Raw genomic sequence first — 21252 nt, 5'->3', positions numbered from 1 at the left:
TTTTTCTTACGGTTTTAGTATCACATTTTTTTCAGTTCGGTCGCCCAGACAAATGTCAAGCCTTCCGTAAGGAACTTCGTTCCAAAACTCCGTTCCAATAATTACGAAAAACAAAGAAAATACGAATTACACAGAAATTATAATTACAAGCAGAGACAGGATTCAGTTCAAATATTATGATTACGTTATACTATGAAAATAACATTAACTTTCATAAAAAATAACTGTGATTTCATAGTATGTTAATAATTTACATATTCAAAACATTAAGAAAGCAAGTTGTGTATTGTTATTTGAAATAATAGTAAAATCGTATAAAATCTTAGCTACGGGCATCGGCTGTCGTTCTATGATAGAATAACATGAATTACGTAAACTGTGGCTGCGACAGAGGCAAGTTGTAGATATAGTACATTATTTTGGTTCCGCGATGAGAATTATTATTATTTTATGAGTTAACAAACGAGTACTGACTATGTTTATCGCACATTTCCGATAATGATAGATTGAGATGGGTCATTGTTAGGGGTGGGGCCAACGCCTTCCAAAGAAAACATGTATGTAACGCTATGCCTATTAAACTATTTACACTGAGTGCCATGTATTAAAAATGTACCTAAAATAATATAGGCAAGATAAATTTGGATCGTGTTTTGAATCAAAATAAGACAGATACAAGATTAGCGATGAGAGTAGATCCATTAATAACGGTGTGTTTGTACATACGATTTGTATAGTTAAATAAAGGAATACTGTATTACTGGTACTGGTATTTTACATATAAATTCGTCTTTCGTTTGCATTTTTAAATGACTCATAAAATTATTAAAACAAAAGGTGTGGACAGGAGGAAACAGGAGGGTGACTCTGCATAGATTATATGAAATTGGTTCAACCTTGTTACATTTATGTAGATTATACATAATAAGACTATCCAGAATATTTACTGGTATAAATTCCAGTTTCAATTATAAAACGAAAAGAGTAATAGCGGCCTATAAACCGCGTCACAAACACAGTGCGGGTGCGGAATTGGCGCAAAACCTGCATAATAGATGGGCAGGGCAACCCGAGACGGGCTTAATTTACTGTTACACTCCGATACAAAATTTATGCTCAGACATTGGTGAAAATTTCGTTTCCATAGTATTGTCAAATGACTGTGCGACATAATCTATCTTTCAGTAATATTTAAAGTAAATATAAATAAGATCGTTTTAATGATAATTACACTGGCGTTCGAGGCAAAAAATGTAATGGTATAAAATGTCAAATATTTTACATTTTAACGGTGCTATCGCGTGGAAATAAATTGTTTTAAAGTTAAATAAATTATGTTTTAAATTTTTAATACCTACTTTTCTTTTGTACGACACGAGATGTATTTTTTATTTACCGCCAATACCTTGGATGAGGTAAGTAGCATTAAAGTTGACCGTTCAAGGACATTTCTCGCAGCTGCCACTTGTGCTCTTCTCCTCTCGTCTCTAAGGTCGGCCCTTCTTTCTGCTGTCAATCTTGCAAGCTCCACCATCCCTCCTCCGAACTCCGTGAAGGCACGTACGAACTCGGCAAAGTTCGATACTGACTCTAAACGATCTAACGATCGTGCCACCTGCCCGCATACAGAACAACAGTAGTTAAGTTAAGAACAAAGTTTATTGGCACGTTGTATAAAAGTAAATGTACTTTATACCGAAGCGTGAATAACTATGAAACTTGTAATCGATTAGTACTCATATAAATACTTCCACTTCATCGACTTAGATTTTGAATTTTTCCATGATGACATTTTCATATTTCTAAAGTGATCTGTATAGTAGTTACCAATTAATAATATTTAAAACAAATATACGGTAAATATAAACTAGGTTAAACGTTGGAGATAAAAATTGAGATATTTAATAGAGATACGAATCATAATAAAAAACACTAAGTTTTAGATTTCAATATAGTTAAACCATCTGTGAATACAAAAATTTACGATTCAGCCTGTAACATCCTGCTGCTGGAAATAAGCCTCTTTCGCAATGTAGGAGAAGGATTGGACATCCACCACGCTGCTCCACCGCGATATGTTCCCTATTATTAGTAACGATCGCTACCTGGTATCCAAACTGGTAAAAAATATTAGTATGTATAAAAATATCCAGTCCGAGTAGGAATCGAACCCGCAAACGTCGGTGTTGTAGGTGACTTCTCGCACCACTATACTAGAGTGGTTGTTACAAAAATCATACATCATACATATAATAATTCATTTTAGGACCTGTTCCGCCTGTTGCTTAAGTTTGTATCGCGCACAAGTTACACTAAAGCTTTACCAGCAAAAGGTAAAACAAGGACAAGCGGGTTTCAACTCACTAATCAAATACATAATATTTGGTTTCACTGACTTGAATATACTTGAATATATTTGACAGACACATCAGAGTTTGATGCTGTAGAAGGAAAAGATATCATAAAATTGTGTCCGTGTTGGATAGTGATTAGTGTATTAGTTGTACCTTATCTTTAGCGAGGAGTAGTTGCCGTACGACAACCATGTCGGCCAGTAACAGTACTCTGGTGACTGAGGCCAACAGCGCGCGCGCCGCCGACACCATGCCGGTGCCATCACCACCTGCACACACACGCTCTATCGCACGACCTGCCGAAAAATATATTATTGTAAAGCCATGAAGACATCTTTGGAAGTTGAAATTATTTTTATCTTTTTTTTATTTTTTATGTTTTTTAGTCAAATAAAGATGCTACGAAAAGGCTTTTATCATTTTAGCATTTATAAGTTGTAAGAAATTTTTAGCAGTTATATATTATAACAATTAAGAGATATATAACAATTAAGAGATATTACAAATTTAAATTCAGCTCACAGATGTACTTTATTCTTTTCTGCACAAATAATTTTAAAATAGGCTTTATATAAGAAGTTTGCAAGGGCCAACTAATCTCTAAAAGAGATCTCTACCGATATTGATGTATAAGGATCACTTAAATAGAATCTGTCTCTTCTGCTGTGATAAATTATTTTGAAGCTTAATTAATATACATTTGCCCGGAGGATTGGTTCGCCGAATTAATTAATGAAATAATACCCTTGTAATTTATTGTAACGTCTTGGCAACAAGGGTGGCGAAATACATTTTCGTTATTAAATTCCTCGAGCGAGTATCACGTGTGTTTGTAAATTAGGTTGCCCTTTGTAATTCTTGGGTTGACAATGGTTCAACGATGTCAGTGACAATAAATTTTGCGAATAAAGAGACAAAAGTTTTCAAAGTTCCCTCGATTCTATACCGTTTTCTTCAGTGATATAAAGGTGCTATTTAAAGTTTAGTAATTTATGCTTTATGCTTTCAGAAAATCTACCGAGCCAACTAAAGTTATGCTATAATTTAGTGGTAATGGGCATTTTTTATTTAGATTGTGAGAGATAATCTTGTATTACTAACTAAGTAGCATTTACAAAATTAAGTAGGAGATAAAGTAACGTAATATCTACACGAGTGTTAAAATTTAAATGTCTAACGCCCGGTTTCCGAAAGGCTGATCAATGCAGAAATTAACAAATCATCTGTCAAATCTCTTGTTAAGCATGAAATGAGTTGCTAAAAGCATGGTTAACTACTTAATTTAATCATACTGTCAGTTGACATAACTGTCAAATTTGACTCTGGAATCGTATGTTAACCGCCATTTTGGGTTTCTGAAACGCGAATTAAGCTATAAACATTGATCAAACGTCTGTCAAATACTCGGTCAACTAATCGGTGTATATCGGCGAATTAACTTAAGGAAAACAATTATTTTCTACATGAAACTACATTTTGGTTCTTTAAAGGTATGTAAAACATATTTATAACCAAGTTTTATATATGTAATGTATGTTTTATCTTATAATAGTCTACATTTTGGTCTTGATAAACTAAAATTTTTTGTTCTTTGTTGTAGCTTACACAGATGTCTATTATTATTACGAAGAAGATACTGGTCAAAGTTCAATAATAAATAAAAACACTTCAGTGTCAGTCATCTCTATTATTGACACATTTTAATTGTTAAGTTTTAAATTTGATTACTAACAATATATAAATAATAGGGAATTTAAAAGAAAAGGTCATAAAAATATATATCTAAATATACATTTATAGGAACTATTAAAAAAATAAATATCTTATAACATACATTTTTTATAAATATACAAAGAAATAATAGATATATAAATATATAAATACAAATATTACACCCAGACTCAGACGGGAATCGAACCTGCAACCCGCGGAACAGAAAACAGGGCCACTACAAACTGTGCCAACGGGCTAGTCAGTTATTGTTTTTAGGAACTATTTCCTTTTATTGTATCTTCCTTAGATGTTTATATGATGCTTTATTAGATGTTTGAGTATTATCATATGTATTAAATAACATCACAACTAACAGTTTCTGTAGATTTTGATACATCACAAATATATAAAATAATATTTAATTATGTTACATGACCACATGTTACAAACCGAATGTCAAATCAAACTAATCGAGGACTAGCTAATTTTGCTGTGAATGACGTTTCAGCAACTCCAATTGATTTGACATCCGTTTTAAATCTAACAGCCGATTAGTAGACCTATACTTTGACAAACGTTTCAGAAACCGGGCGTTAATCGATAGCTGGTGCGATGCGGATATTGCGCCCGTGTGGGTGTGAAGGACTGAAACGTTTGTTTGTGGTAAGATATTACACAATCAAAGCTATATGTGCGTTCAGTCAATTGTTTTCAGTGATTGCTTACGCATGATTTGTTTTAAGTCATTAATTATGAAGCAGAGCGCTAAAAAATATTTACTTTACGATAAATCCGATGATGTGTGTCAAATTCAACAGATTCAGTAATCGAATTAGTTAAATATGTATATTTAATAACAATATACTTAGAAGCTGAAATAATGAAATAATAACTAAATAGGTGTGGGTAAGTAAATATAAAATTCGACAGGATTTTTATCTCATTCATTGATACACTTTTAGTGCCTTTAAAATCTTTCAAGTAAAATTCGTTCGCTTATCGCGGCACGGGTAAAATCATTTCTAGTTGATTGGAGCAGCACTCGCGCTTAAACGAAATTAATAAAGGAGCCCAAAATGTGGCTTCATGAGATTCACATCGGAGTTCGTGTTCTAAAATAAAATGAGATTGTTGACATTTACGTTATTGATTCGTGCTCTAAGCCCAATTTAGATTCGACTATTAACTATACGAGTTCTCACGCGTAAGTAGGCGAATTCCACAAAACGCAATTCAAAGCAGTTTTACTTCGTCTTATTTTTTTAAATACTTTTTCGTAAAAAAATAATATTTAGGTATTTAAGATCTAAAGCATATTTTAAAGTGAAATAGTATTTGTCGGACTTGACATAGACTATAATTAAACAGCTATACTGGATTACTTTCAGGATTGTCGACTTTCAAAGCGACGCGTCATGATTAAACGTCGCTTGACACTTTTACTACGATTGAGTCTCACTCCCCGAGGAGATGTTTTGTTTAATCTCTGCTTAGCAATACTGAATACGCTTACAGTTAACATTTTAATCTAATCTGATTTGAACTTTGTAAAATCATTAATTAAATCAATGTAAGATAAGTACATGCTACTTTATAAATGATAATATTATGTTTTATTCTGTGTTAAATTGGTTTGAATTTCGTAACCCAATCTTTGTTATGTCTGTCAATTTTATGTGAAAGTTATATAGTTTTTTATTTTTAATTTTTATCAATATTGTCGGTATACTTAAGAGGATTTTTTTTTGTAACAATTAAACCGCTCACGTAAATTCTTTGAGGTGCTGTCACCTGATTGGAAAAATAGCTTAAACTGTCACTCGAAATTTTTACTCTGATTGAGCATTGTTGTAATATTTTGTTCTTTCTTACATTTAAGAATAAAAAAATAAAAAAATCTTTACTCCAATAATAGAAATACTATAATTATAATGTTCATATGTGAGGTCACATAAAGCATGTACCGACATCAGTGTGACACTTGATTTTTTTTGCGTGCGTCAGTTTTTCTTTGTTATTATTTCTAAGTTAATTTTTTGATCTATTATATTATGATGAATAGGATTAACATAACATATAAGAGTTAATACTGGACCGGCGTCTAAATAGTTTTCTAATTATCGCATTGTACTTGATCATTTATTTGGATGATAGAATGGGTATATTTATATATAGTAAGCTATTCTTAAACGATAGGAACCGGCATTACAAGAATAAAATATTTTATCATTAAAAAGAATCAAGTAAAGAACTTTTTTTTCAAGATCGAAATTGAGCTTCGCCGTTCGATATTTAAAATTGATGACTATTATACTCACACGAAGACAAGGCTGAATAGCAAAGCGACCTCTTTGGTCATTGGGCTGAAGGCATCATGTCTATTGCTAGTATGATGGTTAGATGTACGCGAACTTTTTGAAAGAAAGAAGTGTTTTTTTTGAATTACTTACCGCCCTAGGGCTTTTCTAGCTACATTATTACCCTAAAGCGCTAATGAGTCACCTACAAGCCCCATTTGGAGGTAATAAGAACCTACTTACCGAACATGACAGATGTAAAAGTATATAATAAGTTAAAAAAAAACAATGTTCGTGATTATCATAAGTTAATTTTTGTAATAATACGTTTTTAGTCAGAAAAAAAATGGCAAAGCTTTAGATTAAGAATCATCGAATTTCGAGATTTTGGGGGGAAGGGGGAGAGGGAGGATGGGGGGGGCGCTTCCCCTGGTACCACTGCCACCCTTCGGAACCCGATGGTTTAGGAGTACGTAAAACCGATCTCGACTGCAAGATCAACAAACGATACACCTTACGTTACTCATGCTCCGTTACGTAGCTTTTACACGTTATTTTCACATTTCACACGTTATTTTAACGTTTTTACAAGGTTTTTTAACAAATGATACAACCGATGTTTAACAACCGAGAGATAGATGCTTAAAAAAATGGCGCGCCACTTATCGTTTCGCTCAAAAGCAATGTAAGCATAAATACATTATTTTATACTAAATAAATGTAAAAGGTAAAGATCTAAGACCATACAGCCTTATTTTATGTTATGTTTTTTACTTAAGTATATTTAATTTTTACTTCATCATTACAGCCTATACAGTCCACTGCTGGACATAGGCCTCCACAAGCTTACGCCAAAAATAGCTAATAAAATAAAATAATAATTTTTACTTATTTACATGACATTACTTACTTACATTACATACTTATTTATATTACATTTTTTAATATGAAAAATATTAAATTTTTATAAAAATATTAAATTTTTATAAAAATATTTAATATTATATTATTAATATTAAGAATTTATGACAGTAAATAAGTAAAAATAAAAATATATTGAAGTGAAAAACATGCCATGAATTAAATAAAAAAAAAAATGCCTAACCATCTTAGCTCAAAACTAGCTTAGAGATTTTTTGATTTTATTAGATTTTAATTAAATTTATTAGATTTAAAGCTCAAAATTAGATTAGATCCTTATGAAGAGTTATTAAATCAATCAAATATGTATACCACTCATAAGAATAAGCTATTAGAAAAACTTCCATTAAAAACAATATTGAACAATTATCAAAGCCAAAGATAAATGTATAAAACCTTTTTACTCCGATAGTTACGTATACAGAAATCCAAATCAAATTATTACTTCTATTTTTCATGTTAAACGACTGATGCACGCTGCACTTTTGTCTGGCGATTCGAACGCTAAAATAATGTATGTTTTCACATCTATTGAAAGTAATAATGTATTTTTTGTATTTTAATAATGTCTATTTATCTTTTCTATTTTTGTTCATAATGATTGAAAAACTTTAACAATAAATCACTTAAAGAGCATATGATTCTTAAATGTTACATCTATTTTTCGTATAAGACTATAAATTGACTTATTGAACGTGTAAACGTGTTAGTGATATATTATTATTTGATCATCGCAAAGGACACGTTTGATCGTCTGCGTTTAACGGAGGTGTTTTATCGTACCGCAGTATACGTCACTTACTGCTGCAGTGCGCTGCAGATAGCCATTATTGAATGGAAATTTGATGACATTACGTATCCTATACTCCCTATATTCTCTTTTGATATTTCTCTAAATATTTTGTTTCAAAGTTATTTTGGCCACATCTATTTATTACTGAACTGAAACAGCCATTAAATGCCGAGTCAAAATATCTTCTCACATACGAGAAGTGTTGGAGTTTCATGTTGTTTATCAATTAAGTTTAATTGTAATTAAAATATAAAACAATAACAAAATTAGTTTAGTTGCTCTCTAGCTTTTGAATTGTTCGAATATTAAAAATCCTTTCATTATTATAATAAAGAAATGGACTTTTCAGATTAATAAAATGAAACATAACAATAACTATTTTAGTCGTAATAAATAAATAAAGAAGCCATTTTCGATTTTAAATAATTGAGAAACGGAGATTAAATGAGATATCGAGATTGTTTCTGAAACTCGTAAATTACGCCATTTGAATGTTCGGCTTGCAAACTTTATCCATTGTAACGTATTAAGGGTTCGTGACTAGAAACCTAATCACCGCCTTCTATTAAATTAAACCGTTCGTTTATAACATACATAGACACAGCACGTTTAGTCTACCTTACCTTTGGTTAAGCACGTACAAGTATATAATCTCTGTACGGGGTTGAAAATGCCTTGAAACATCCCTCAGATGGGCTTTTTCGTATATAAAAAAGTTAAAGATTAACGCACCACACTACGCTATTGCTTTAACGATTGTACCTACATGTATCTGAATCACTGTCAAACACGGAGTTTTGGAACGAAGCTCCTTATGGGGCACCCTAGTCAGCAAGAAACGTCCGTAACGAAACAACTTTTTTCGGATTTTATCGCGGTTTATTATTAACTTTTGATTCCCGACGTTTCGGATACTTTACAGCAACCATGGTCACGGGAGGACTGACACATGGGACGGGAGGAGGAGGGAGGACATGGTTGCTGTAAAGTATCCGAAACGTCGGGAATCAAAAGTTAATAATAAACCGCGATAAAATCCGAAAAAAGTTGTTTCATTAAATGAGTAAAATTCGCGTAAACATTAGAAAACAATAAACGTCCGTAACGTTGAATTAAAGCGTAAGATTGTTATGTATAGTCATGTATATAATGGCTATACAGTGTCTAATATAGAGTCTAGTCATGTTTTTATTACTGTAGTTTGCTATTATTATTATACCATTCGATAATTATCGATTATATTATATTAATAAGTTGGTGTAATTGTAAGTAACAAAAATATAGAAGAAATAGTTTTATGAATTTCGGTGAAAGCAGTTGGGCAGTTACTCGAACTTTGAGCGAAGTTCAGAGACGTGATCATATTTGCGTAACCGTAATGGGCTTAAGTTTATTCATTTGATCCCCTATTTAGATTGAAATATTGTATCAGTGTAGTCAAAAACAAAAATAAGTAGGAATTATAATGCATGGTTTAAGTAAGAAAAAAAAAAAGAAAAATGCCTGTGTCGTAAATAATAATTATTTAGTAATTAATTTTATTAAAGCGATAGGGCAAGTAAGTTGCATATTAGGTTATAATATCGATTCTGATATAGCAGTTAAATGGAAGGATGAAATAAATATATATATTTACTTATTCAAATATGCCATTATAGGAAGCAAAAACATAAACGCTGATAAAACCAAATGCGTCATCTAGTACAATTTTGGTTGGGTGTGATATCGTTTTTATTAAAAAAAAGTGTTAATATTAGAACACATTTTATGTATTTTCATATCGTTATGAAACACTGTGCATATATTGGATTCATCATAAAATTAATTGTTAATATGTAAACTTTTCTTACCCGCGTCGAGTTGATTTCGATGTAATATTTCTTGAATATTTTTTAATTTAATGTTACTTCATTATTTTAACTTTTAAAGAAGATTGTAACAAAAATATTAGAACAACTACACACACTTTATTATCCATAAACGGTTTATGAATTGAGAATTGCTTCAGATTGGATTACTTATACAGTTTAAGTTCGAAGCATTAAAACACTATGAACCATTTATGACCATAATATTTACAATTAACAAAATAGTCTCATTAGATATACTTACTACACATGATCAAATCGCTATTTTTTATTGTGAGATAATCGACATAGTCTAATTAACTTATTTTTTTTAAGATTCAATTATTGTTGTGTAATTGTAAATAATTGCATGCGAATCTAGTGGAACAAGTGTTACGATTGTAAGATCAACTAGTTAGCTGTTTATAGTCGACAGAAAAAATCATAATCGTAATTTCACTCGTACAACATCAATATCTCGTGACTTTAATATATCGTCAGCGGATTTTTTACGTCTACTCAAATAGTAATGCGACCAGTAACTATCTGTGTCTAGATTAAAGTTTTCCTTGGTAACGAATTGACTATTTTCTAACATAAAGAGTATAATAAAGATAGGATTAGTTTACGTAATAAACAAATTATTATGTATCAAAAATTTAGATTTTCTTGAAATAATTATATTGTAATGAAAAATTAGCAACTTATGCTTATAATATTTCCGGTAATTGTAAATTTCTGCGAAAGAAAGATATCTTTATAACCGGTTGAAACTTTTCATTCTCATTAAACATTTACTTAATGTACCATGAAGCGACTTCTCTTCACACCTGTGTCCCTAAGTAAATTCCTAAGGCTGTATACAGACGTCAGTCAAAAAGGACGAGGTTCTCAATTCGACTGCAACTTGAAATAATTTTAATCAGTTTTCATTAAAGTTAGAGGAAGAAAAGCTAGCTGAGGTAAGGTTGCTGCAATTTTTATATGAAAACTAGCTGACCTGGCAAACTTCGTATCGCCTTATTTTTTTTCTTAAATATAATAATTATATTATAATCAAAACAAAATATACCCTATCTTTCAAGTTGGATCAAACTGCACACGGTGTGCAAATTTGATTAAAATCGGTTAAGTTGTTTAAGAGTCCATCGCGGACAAACATTGTGACACGAGATTTATATATATTAAGATAATCGTGTTTGCTAGCAAACGAAAAAAAAAAAACTACTTCAATTACATCGACAAATAATATAACGTAAGTAGACAAGATATAGTCGAGTAAATCTGCGTTATCAAAGATCACTCAAATAGTATTCATTTATCTTGATTAAATTTAAACGGCACTACAAGACATGCATCAGCTTTCTATTAAAACAAGAATTACCAAAATCAGTATGCACTGTGAAAAGTTATATGGTATAATGCAACATAGGTCGACGAAAAAATTGTCAAGCAGATACGCATGTAATTCAAAAAGTACTCGTTAGATCTCAATTAAATTTAAATGGGACCACATGCTGCTACGTACCACCTTTCGATTAAGACTGAAATCATTGAAATCGGTCCACTCAGTCAAAAGATCTGAGGTAACATAATGAAATAAAAAATACAATCGAATTGAGAACCTCTTCCTTTTTTGGAAGTCGGTGAAAAATAGTAAAACAGCGCTAGGATTTAACTGTTAAAACATTAAAATGACAGCTCTGAATTATGAATTCGATGTTGGCGGGGAATTTGTATCCTGTCACAGCACATTTGCCTTAGTTTTCATTGGATATATTTAAATAGATTTCGAAGCAGAATAATATTAAGGCTGTTTGTGCTTTTGTTTATTATACCTTATTTAAGTTTCTTTTTATTTGTAAACTAGATATTAAAAAAATATTAATCAAATTATTAAATTTCATTTTCCGTACCGAAATTAGTAAACAAAAATATATTTAAGGATGGTTTGCTTTTAAGGATTATAATTTCAATCATATGTATATGTATACATCTGTAAGATGTATTAGGAACCGGTGAAACATTAAGTTTTTTAAATATTATATTTTTTATATTATATTATTCTAATGTTAATGTCTATAATAATATTGCTTGTAAGTATTAATGTGTAGATATTTGCATGTAAGTTTATTATAATATAACTGCACCACCTACCCGATCTCTCAAATAAATAATACTCAATCCTATTTCGGGTTGTCTGGAAGAAATGGCTAACTAGCCATAAGACCGCCTCTTGTACTACACATTCTTGAGTTGTCTGTATTATTATTTTGTAATTGCATATTGTTGTGTACAATAGAGAGTAAATAAATAAATAAAAATAAATAAATAAATAAAGATTCAATTATAATCCGAAGGTTAAATTGATACTATATTTTTGTAGAGGGAATTTAAACACGAAGAATGTAGCTTCTCAATGGACGTGATTGAGTGAACTTTATTTTTATTAGAATCGCGTGTAGATTTACGTCGAATACATACATAGCTCATTACTCACTTTAGCGGAGCAATTTTTCTCTGGGAAATATAGAACTTTATTATCTCGAGTAGTAATTATTTATAAGGTTAATTTATATCAAAATACCATCAAAATACCGTGTTATATGTAAAACGATATGTCATATGATTATTTATATTTATTTTTATCGCAACAGGGTATCTATCAGTGGTATCAGTATTTATTACATTTTCCGGTGACGCGTATCTTTAACAACCTATTTCGCGCTACCCTCTTAATTTGGAGTGACATCGTAGAAATGGTTTAGGACAGTATATCATATGTTGATTACTATATTTAATTGTCAACACTTTTTAAGTAAATTGTCCTTTATTTAACTTATTTTAACAAAGAGTTTTGAAGTTTATGTCGTTACGAATATTAATTTTCAAGTTTAAAGTCTTCGAACGATTAATTAAAATGTACATAATTTTATTGGAAGTATTCGAGTTTAGGGTATACGGGCAACGAAAGCTTTTAGCAATTTTACAAAAGCAATTTTCAGCTTTTATTAAAGTAATCCCCTCTTTTAAAAATAGACCATACTTTGGCTTCATATATATGTGAAATTAGTCAGTGTCGAAAAGATTTCTTTAATTCGTATTTGAAAACAATTGGATATCTACGAATCGTACTTGGACGTCTGATAAAATATTTAGTTTAGATATGACGGATATAAAATAAACCTTTACATTGTATTATATAATATCATACTGTATTAGTTCACTAATAATAGTCCATCCATCCATCCATCCATCCTTTGGAAGTCCGCAGATGAACGTAGGCTTCCCCTAATTTATTACTACATCCACATCTCGTAAAAATAAAACATCTGTAATAGAAATTTTACTTTTGTTGTAATAAATCCTTAATCTCGCAGATAATCCTTGAAATCGGATACGCTTAGGCTGAATTTTTTAGACATTCGGGCGCCAGAACTTTGGCTGATGAAGTGAAAAAGGAGAATAATTTATTTGAAGTAAAAGACAGATCGACGCTCCTGGTTTATTTTTATTTTATTCTACGCAACATCATATTTTCGTGTTATTTTCTTCAGTAAATTACACCCATACTTAACAAACATTCTTAAAACTTTGTATATTTAACAAATTATATTGCTATTCACAAAGAAATTATTAAGAAACATATCACAAACAGAAAGTATTAAATTTTCTCATTAATAAGATTTGAGGATCAATTGGTAAAAAATAAAACTCGTAACGTGAATATTTTGCCAGATTGAAGCTACTGTGATAGTATCACATTAGTAACGTTAATATAATTTTTGACACCTTAAAAATACAAAGTGAAAATAACAGTTTTGAATTTTGTGAATGTGTTTTCAAGTTGGACAAGTTTGAAGGGCCATGCCCATTACATTCTTTTTAAGTGACATTAAACTGGAACCATTTAAAAATAGGTAATTCAAAAGAAAAATCCAATTTAGTCCTTTTAAAGGTTTGAGACCTTTGGGACGTAGAGTCAGCGAGTTTCCTTTAATTTCGTACCGTCCTTTGTTCCTTTCACTAAGTTTCAATGGTTCTTTTGATAAACAATATTCCGAAATATTCGTTTCTATTGTGAAGGAACAGAGTAAAAAGGGACAGTTTTACCATATAAATATACTGTTAACATTAAAATTTTTAAAATGAATTATTATGTTACAATTTATAATATGCAATAAAAACAAAAACAACACCGAAACATTATTACCGTTTAAGTAAACCTAAAAAAAACCAATATAAAAAGTAGGTGTTCTAACGATACGACGGACACCTAACACTAGAAAGTAGCCTATATCTATTATATATATCGTTTAAAATAGCACCATTGAGTACGAAGCGGGGCAGGCTAAAAATAGATGACCGTCAATAGCACAAGGCCGTCTGTAACCCTATTGTTAAAGCTTACTCTTATCCTGCTAAATAATTGTCACGATTTCGCAACACCGGTGTCGTGTTGGCTTATGAACCCTCGTGAATTCCATTTACGGAAACGGCATACCTGTTCGAAATTTCTTGATTCTGAATATATCGGTAAATTGAGGTTCTGTTGTCAAAGACTGTTCTATAATTAATAAACAAAAGAGGCGCGTGTGTGTCAAATACATGGTAGAGTGTTTAATGTTTTTTTATTGATTAAATGATTTTTTTATGCATAATTAAAAAATATATTTTTATTAATTCTGCACACCTTCTCTATTTAAATTATAAGTGTGCGAAATTTCACACTCCTCCGTCAACAAAGGGGAACAAAATTTTTGCTTTACGTATTAATATATAGATCACTCATATTATACACTTTTGTAATACACTCGTTGACGAGATCTACATTTTTGTTTTCCTTCATAAATACTATTGCTGTTTCTTTGGTTCTGGATATTTGATTGTTGATCTATTTATTGATGTAACGATAGAACAAAGCTATTTATGTAAGCGCTGTGTACTACTTTCTGACGAAGAAGTGACGAGTTCAGCATAAACTGTTTTCCGAGTATTTGAACCCAACGTGTAAGCATAATTTATAATTGAAATTTGATTTAATTGTTTTAATAAATAATTTAAAGCTATGTTTATATTTGATCAGGATATGCATAAGGAAAGTTCTATGAAATTTGAATGTATCATCATCATCATCATTATCATCATTAGGTAGGTACTTACATTAGTCTGTGGGCTTAGTAATTTTATTTAAAAAAAATGTTTTTTTTTGGCCGTCAATTTTTCGTTTGCTAAGTTTTAACGACTATAATTTAGTATTAACATGAAAAATATAATAATTTAAGCTAATGAAAGTTTTTAAAACGTTTAAAAGGTTAAATTATTTTGCTTTTCATACTCTACACATCGCTAAAACTGTGACAGTCCAATACATAATGCATATACATTGATTATATTTTTTATAAGCATCAGAGTAAATGTAAAAAAAAATACGCGTGGAACTCAGAAACTCCTCCTGTTTTTCATCGCTTAGAAATTCTCCGTGCAGAGAGCAGGAGAACGGAACAAAAGCCAAATAGATGACAGCATATCACTTGCAATGAATGCAACCGTTTGCCGCCGCACCAGTTCGATTGAAATTCACAGCCTGTAACTTTTTATGTAAAATATTTAAATCATGGTTTGTAAATTTATCAATTTCAAACTAATTTTTTAATTTTTAATAAAGCACTGCTTTGATTAAGAAAGGTTTTTGTTTGATTTCATTTTGATGACAAAATATTACTTACTACTACAGACTTATAAGTTGACGACTTTTTTAATAAGTAGTTAACGTAGAAATACTTTTGATATTTATAGTCATTGAAGAAGTAGTGAATGATAAAACAAACTTATTTATACTCAACACATCACGAACTGAAACATAACCAAATTGAGCCCGAAAATTTGTACCTTACGTGAAACTTATAGTATGAACACTGCTCTCGTAAATTTCAACAAGCTTAAATTTACCGAATGAGTTCGGGCGTTTGTGCTTTTTCATTTTATACGTGAAAGGAATGATAAGGAAAGTGAAAGTATTAAACTAAACTTAATGTATGATTCAGCTTCAGGTGGGATAAAATATACGAGGTATTTTTACATTTTTCATCTAAGATATTAAAAAAAAGAAAGCAACGTTTATAACCAATACAAACCTGAAACGTAGAAATTACACAGAAAAGGATTCCTTTAAGAGAAAACGAGAGCTTATTTTATATGTAAAATCATAGAATATATTCTATTTATATTGTTGAGACCAAAACGTTTTGAATTAAATCTTTAATTAAAAAAAGCTTCTTTAACAAATTATGTTTAAAAAATGGAAGACTAAAAATAAAGAAATTCGTTACGTAGGTAGTTGAACAACATATACATTTTTGAACTTATCTTTATATTCTTTACCAAAATATCTTCTTAATTTATGTAAGATTGTTTTTATGATAATAATATCTAGTAGCAGGGATAGTAGCTTACGACGAGTCTAATTCATAATTTTTGATTTTACAAAAAGCACAATCTTTCCATATCAAATCTTTCATACATGTATGTATAAGAATGAATCATTATGGCTTTTATACAGTATGTTTTGTAATATACATATAATCCGTTACGGTGGAATGTTGATGTAATATGCAGCTATTGTTTCACAGCACAATAGCAGAATATTATAAGAAATATTACACTCACGAATTGCTGCTTCACCACAAATATAATATGATTTAATATTCTCTTCGCGTACATACACCCCGTTTGTGAGAGACCGTGATATATATATTACATATTTGTATATATTTGTATTTTATACTCTTAACGTCATTTATCATACGACTAATACTAATCTCAAAAAGAATTTATTATTGCAATATTAAAAGTTATTTGCATTACGTGAAAAGTATTTTAGATTACATGTATATGAATTCATGTGGGAATATAATTTTACATAAGATAGCGAAAATATTGATAAATGAAAGGTCTGAACTGGCTCTGTACAATAAAAGGTAGAAACTGTAAAAAAAATCGTTTTATATAAGTACTTGGTTGATTATTAAAAGTGATGGATGGCTAAGCGACCACGTTCAGCTAATGATGCCCTCGTTTTGTTCTTCGTCAAGATTAATGTCAGTCTCAGCCCTTTTAAATTATTCTGCCTTTATTCCATGGTGCGACAGTTTCAATTTTACACTTTAATTTATAATATCTTATTCACAGTACATACAATTTAAAAGTAGTTGAGCTAATGGCTTGGAATATTAGCCTCAAATGTTTATAAAATAATAGAGTATGTACAAGTTAATATTTAAATAACTTAAACTTAAATAATTAAAGATAACAATAATTTTGATAAGAGAGCAGTAACAATACAGGCAAAGTGAAGAAAGAAAAACTTTAGGTTAAATGTCGCAAATTGTGTTTGTGTCTCCGTAAAATTTCGATCCATTTAATCACAGCGTTCAGCTGGGACAGATTTCACGAGAGCATCTCAAACTTTGTCGAAAAACTTATACGTCGCAGTGCGACATCGAAGAAGCAAGAATAAATAGTAGATCATATGTAGAAAAATCAAAGAAACGGCGAAGGAAACACCTGCACTCAAATTCAGAGCCAAATTTATTTTTAGGTGCCGCTTCAGGAACCGTAAAAAATGCCGCGCCATTACCCAAATATGTGTGTGTATTATTTGTATATATATATATACCTGTAAAAAAGTTGATTTATCACTTACAAAACTACTGACAACTGTAATTTTTGTATTATTTGCTTCGATACATTAGAGTGGCGACGAGTATTTAGTTTACCTACTCCTGTTAAAAATATCTGTTGGAAAAGTAACGGAATTTGCTGTGAAGAAGGTATTTTAATTAACTTACGTATATGTATTTTAAGGTAAATAATGTCAAAAATGGACTGAAATAACCTAATATAATAGCGGTTATGAAAGACGAGGCGTATGAATTATCAAAAAATTTAGCAAGCGCGGAGCAGCGGTCTGTGGAGATCGGTTGAACTCGTAGCTCGGCAGTTTCACGTATATATGTAGTGTTACATACCAAAATAAGATTACCCATTTAAAATTTAAATATTTCGATCATATTTTGATTTTTTATAATGGTGCGAAAATTAAACCTAATTAAAATATTTGTGTAATAAAATCTATTCTTAAATTTGAAAACGTTAGTAAGAATTTGGAATTTGTTATAACAAAGGTGCCACAACATCGCCACAGAGAGTAGACAGTGGTTGACCGAGTTAAATTTAGATATTTCGAGCTTCAGTAATTGTAATAGTTTGAATTTAATCAGAATGTATCAATTAATAAGGAAATATCTAATTTGATAAACAGACATAGGCAAATATTTGGCGGCCGGCTTGGTCGGTTCAGTAAGCGGGCGCGCGGCACGCGGCCTTCCACCGCGCGCGATCGTTGCTACGCGATGCGCGAGGGCGTGGACCCCAAGCTGGACGCAATGCCGCAGAACGGCATCATCGAGCCCGTCGACTGCTCCGACTGAGCGATGGTGCCGGTAAACTAGTTCGATGCTTCCTTGAGAATTTGCATAAGGCAACGGTTAACTCGAATTTCCTGATTGATCGCCATCCTTTATCTAGTATAGAAGATGTCTGTAGTTAGACGAAGCGGGTCGGCTTATTGTTCAAAAATTGATTTTTCTCAGGCGTATAATTAAATAGAGCTCAATGAAATGAAGTAAAAAACGTCAATGATTACTATTAGGTGATTTTTATTATTTACATCGATTTTTTTTCGATGAAATTTGGACAATATTGTATTTTTTGCCTACCTACGACGTAAAAAATAAACAGGGAGGATAATCTAACAGCTTTAAACAAGCAATAATTGTATTTATAATCTAAATCTCGGAAAAGGCTCCAATGATTTTCATGAAATTTAGTATGCAGGGCAGGCATTTCGGGGGTGATAAATCATCTAGGATTCATTTTTAGAAAATGTCGTTTTATCCATATATTTCAGGTAATGAAAAGCTGCTACAATATCTTTAGAATATGAAGGTAAATTTTGCCATTAACTACAAGGTTATAGTAGCTCAAGTGGGAAAATGAGAAAACCCCGGTTCGAGTCCAGGTAGCTCCAGTCCCATTTTTTCCCTTTTTTTTCAAATCCATTCTTTTGTGAGAAAAACTATTATTGGGACCCCTACTAGATCGTTCAATAAGTCCCGAGACTAACCTGGAAATGGCGCATATATTAAAAACTCTTTTGATTTTTAAAAAGTACTGGCTATCAATACAAGAATATGTGTCAAATTTTTAAAAATGGAACAATAAAATTATTGATTTTGAAACATTTAAGTGACGCTACGGTTGTAATTTCGATACAATGGAAAAAAAACGAGTTTCGCGTGTTGATAAAACATTGTTTTTTAATGGGAAAAAATACCGTTGAAGCACAGCAATGGCTTATAAAATGTTATGCAGGATTAGCTCCCTCTAAAGCAACCATTTGTCGGTGGTATGCCGACTTCAAACGCGGTCGCATGGACACCAATGATGGGGAACGCTCAGGTCGTCCAAATGAAGCAGTGACTCAACAAAATATTAACCAAGTCCTCAAAATCGTATTGGAAGATCGGAAGGTAAAAGTGCGAGAGATAGCCGAGATAGTGAAGATTTCAGCTGGTAGTGTTTTCACTATTTTACATAAAAATTTGGCCATGAAAAAGCTTTTTTCTAAGTGGGTGCCGCGTTTGCTTATAACTAATCAAAAGGAACAACGTATCAATGATTCAGAGCGATGTTTGGCGCTGATGAATCATAATAAAAAAGACTTTTTACGTCGGTATGTAACAATGGATGAAACCTGGATATACCATTTCACTCCGGAATCCAATCGGCAGGCAGCGGAGTGGAGAGCGGCTGGTGAAAGCCGCCCGAAGCGTCCAAAGACTCAGAAATCGGCCGGTAAGGTTATGGCGTCTATATTTTGGGATGCGCATGGAATACTTTTCATCGACTACCTTGAAAAGGGGCAAAATATAAATAGTGACTATTACATGTGCTTATTGGAGCGATTGAAGTACGAAATTGCGGATAAACGGCCTCACATGAACAAAAAGAAAGTGGTGTTTCACCAGGACAACGCGCCTTGTCACAAGTCCGTGAGAACGATGGCCAAAATTAACGAATTGGGCTTCGAATTGCTTCCTCATCCCCCTTATTCGCCAGACTTGGCCCCCAGCGATTACTGGCTGTTTGCAGACCTCAAAAAAATGCTTCAGGGTAAGAAATTTGACTCAAATAGTGAAGTTATCGCAGCAACGGAGGCTTATTTTGAAGCCAAAGACAAATCGTTCTACACACATGGGATAGAAAAGTTAGAAAAGCGTTGGAGGGACTGTATCGCTCTTGGAGGAGACTATGTTGATGAATAAAAATTAATTTTATAAAAAAGACCTTTTTTTAGTACTTAGTCTCGGGACTTATTGAACCACGTGTTATATCAACAGATTTAATTGTATATTAAAAAAAAAAACAGCTTATATTTTTTTATTATTATGCTGGTAAGATCGAAAAATATTATTCATAATTCATCAGTATGTAATTCGCATTTTAACGTACAAAAAACATAATTTACAAAAAAAAAAATACCGAGCTAAGCTTTAGGTATTAGAGAATTATACAAACTGTTGTTTATGGGATTATACAGGACAATTAGGCAATATAAATAACTATATCATGAAATTTATAATATACAACACAATTTGCTCAGAAATGATATCCATAATATTAAATTATGGTACGAAAATTTCATGGTTCGTACAGGTAATCAATTATTTATTCGTTTTATCGGTCGCGGCTCAAATACGTAAGAAATTTTTTTTTGATGAAACCTGAATGTTTTAGAGGAAATGATGATATGTCTAATGCAGCCGATTAAAGTGTAACACTTGATAAGAGGAAAGAGCTTTGGTCAGAGTGAGATATTTATAGGTCGTAACTCAAAATTAAATACTCTATTTTATTTGTGCCTGTTTTTAAGTTCTTTGTTAAGATAGTATTTATATTAATTTTTAAATGTAAATATTAATGTCTTAATATAGTCGTTGTACGAGAATTTAAATATTGGATTTATTACGCAATGACTTTGGTAACAAAAAAAAAATAACAAAACAAGGACGCAATTGTTACGACAATATCGATAATGCGCGACTAGAGACGCGATAGATGAAATGATTAAAAATTCGAAATTAATTTGGTCTTTGATATAAAGACGTTTTCCGTGAACGTGGTTTCTCTAGGAAGAGGATGAAGGGAAAATGGGTTATTGCGAACAAAGTCGCTGTTATACTTTGTCTGTAAATTAAAAATAG

General features: G+C 31.4%; 1 protein-coding gene across 1 annotated transcript in view; it reads right to left on the bottom strand.

The window, feature by feature from the left end:
- Positions 1-21252, bottom strand: part of LOC123663113 (alpha-catulin) — a 101694-nt gene that overhangs the window by 13822 nt on the left and 66620 nt on the right. Inside the window, exons 3-4 of the mRNA XM_045597859.1 lie at positions 2508-2650; positions 1406-1615 (exon numbers count right to left, since the gene is read on the bottom strand). Coding sequence (XP_045453815.1) covers positions 1406-1615; positions 2508-2650 — 353 coding nt within the window. The remainder of the gene's footprint in view (positions 1-1405; positions 1616-2507; positions 2651-21252) is intronic.

This window comes from Melitaea cinxia, chromosome 1 (genome assembly GCF_905220565.1).
Source record: "Melitaea cinxia chromosome 1, ilMelCinx1.1, whole genome shotgun sequence".
NCBI classification, from domain to species: domain Eukaryota; kingdom Metazoa; phylum Arthropoda; class Insecta; order Lepidoptera; family Nymphalidae; genus Melitaea; species Melitaea cinxia.
The sequence above is the reverse complement of the archived record's forward strand: the minus strand, read 5'-3'. Positions and strand labels throughout refer to the sequence as shown.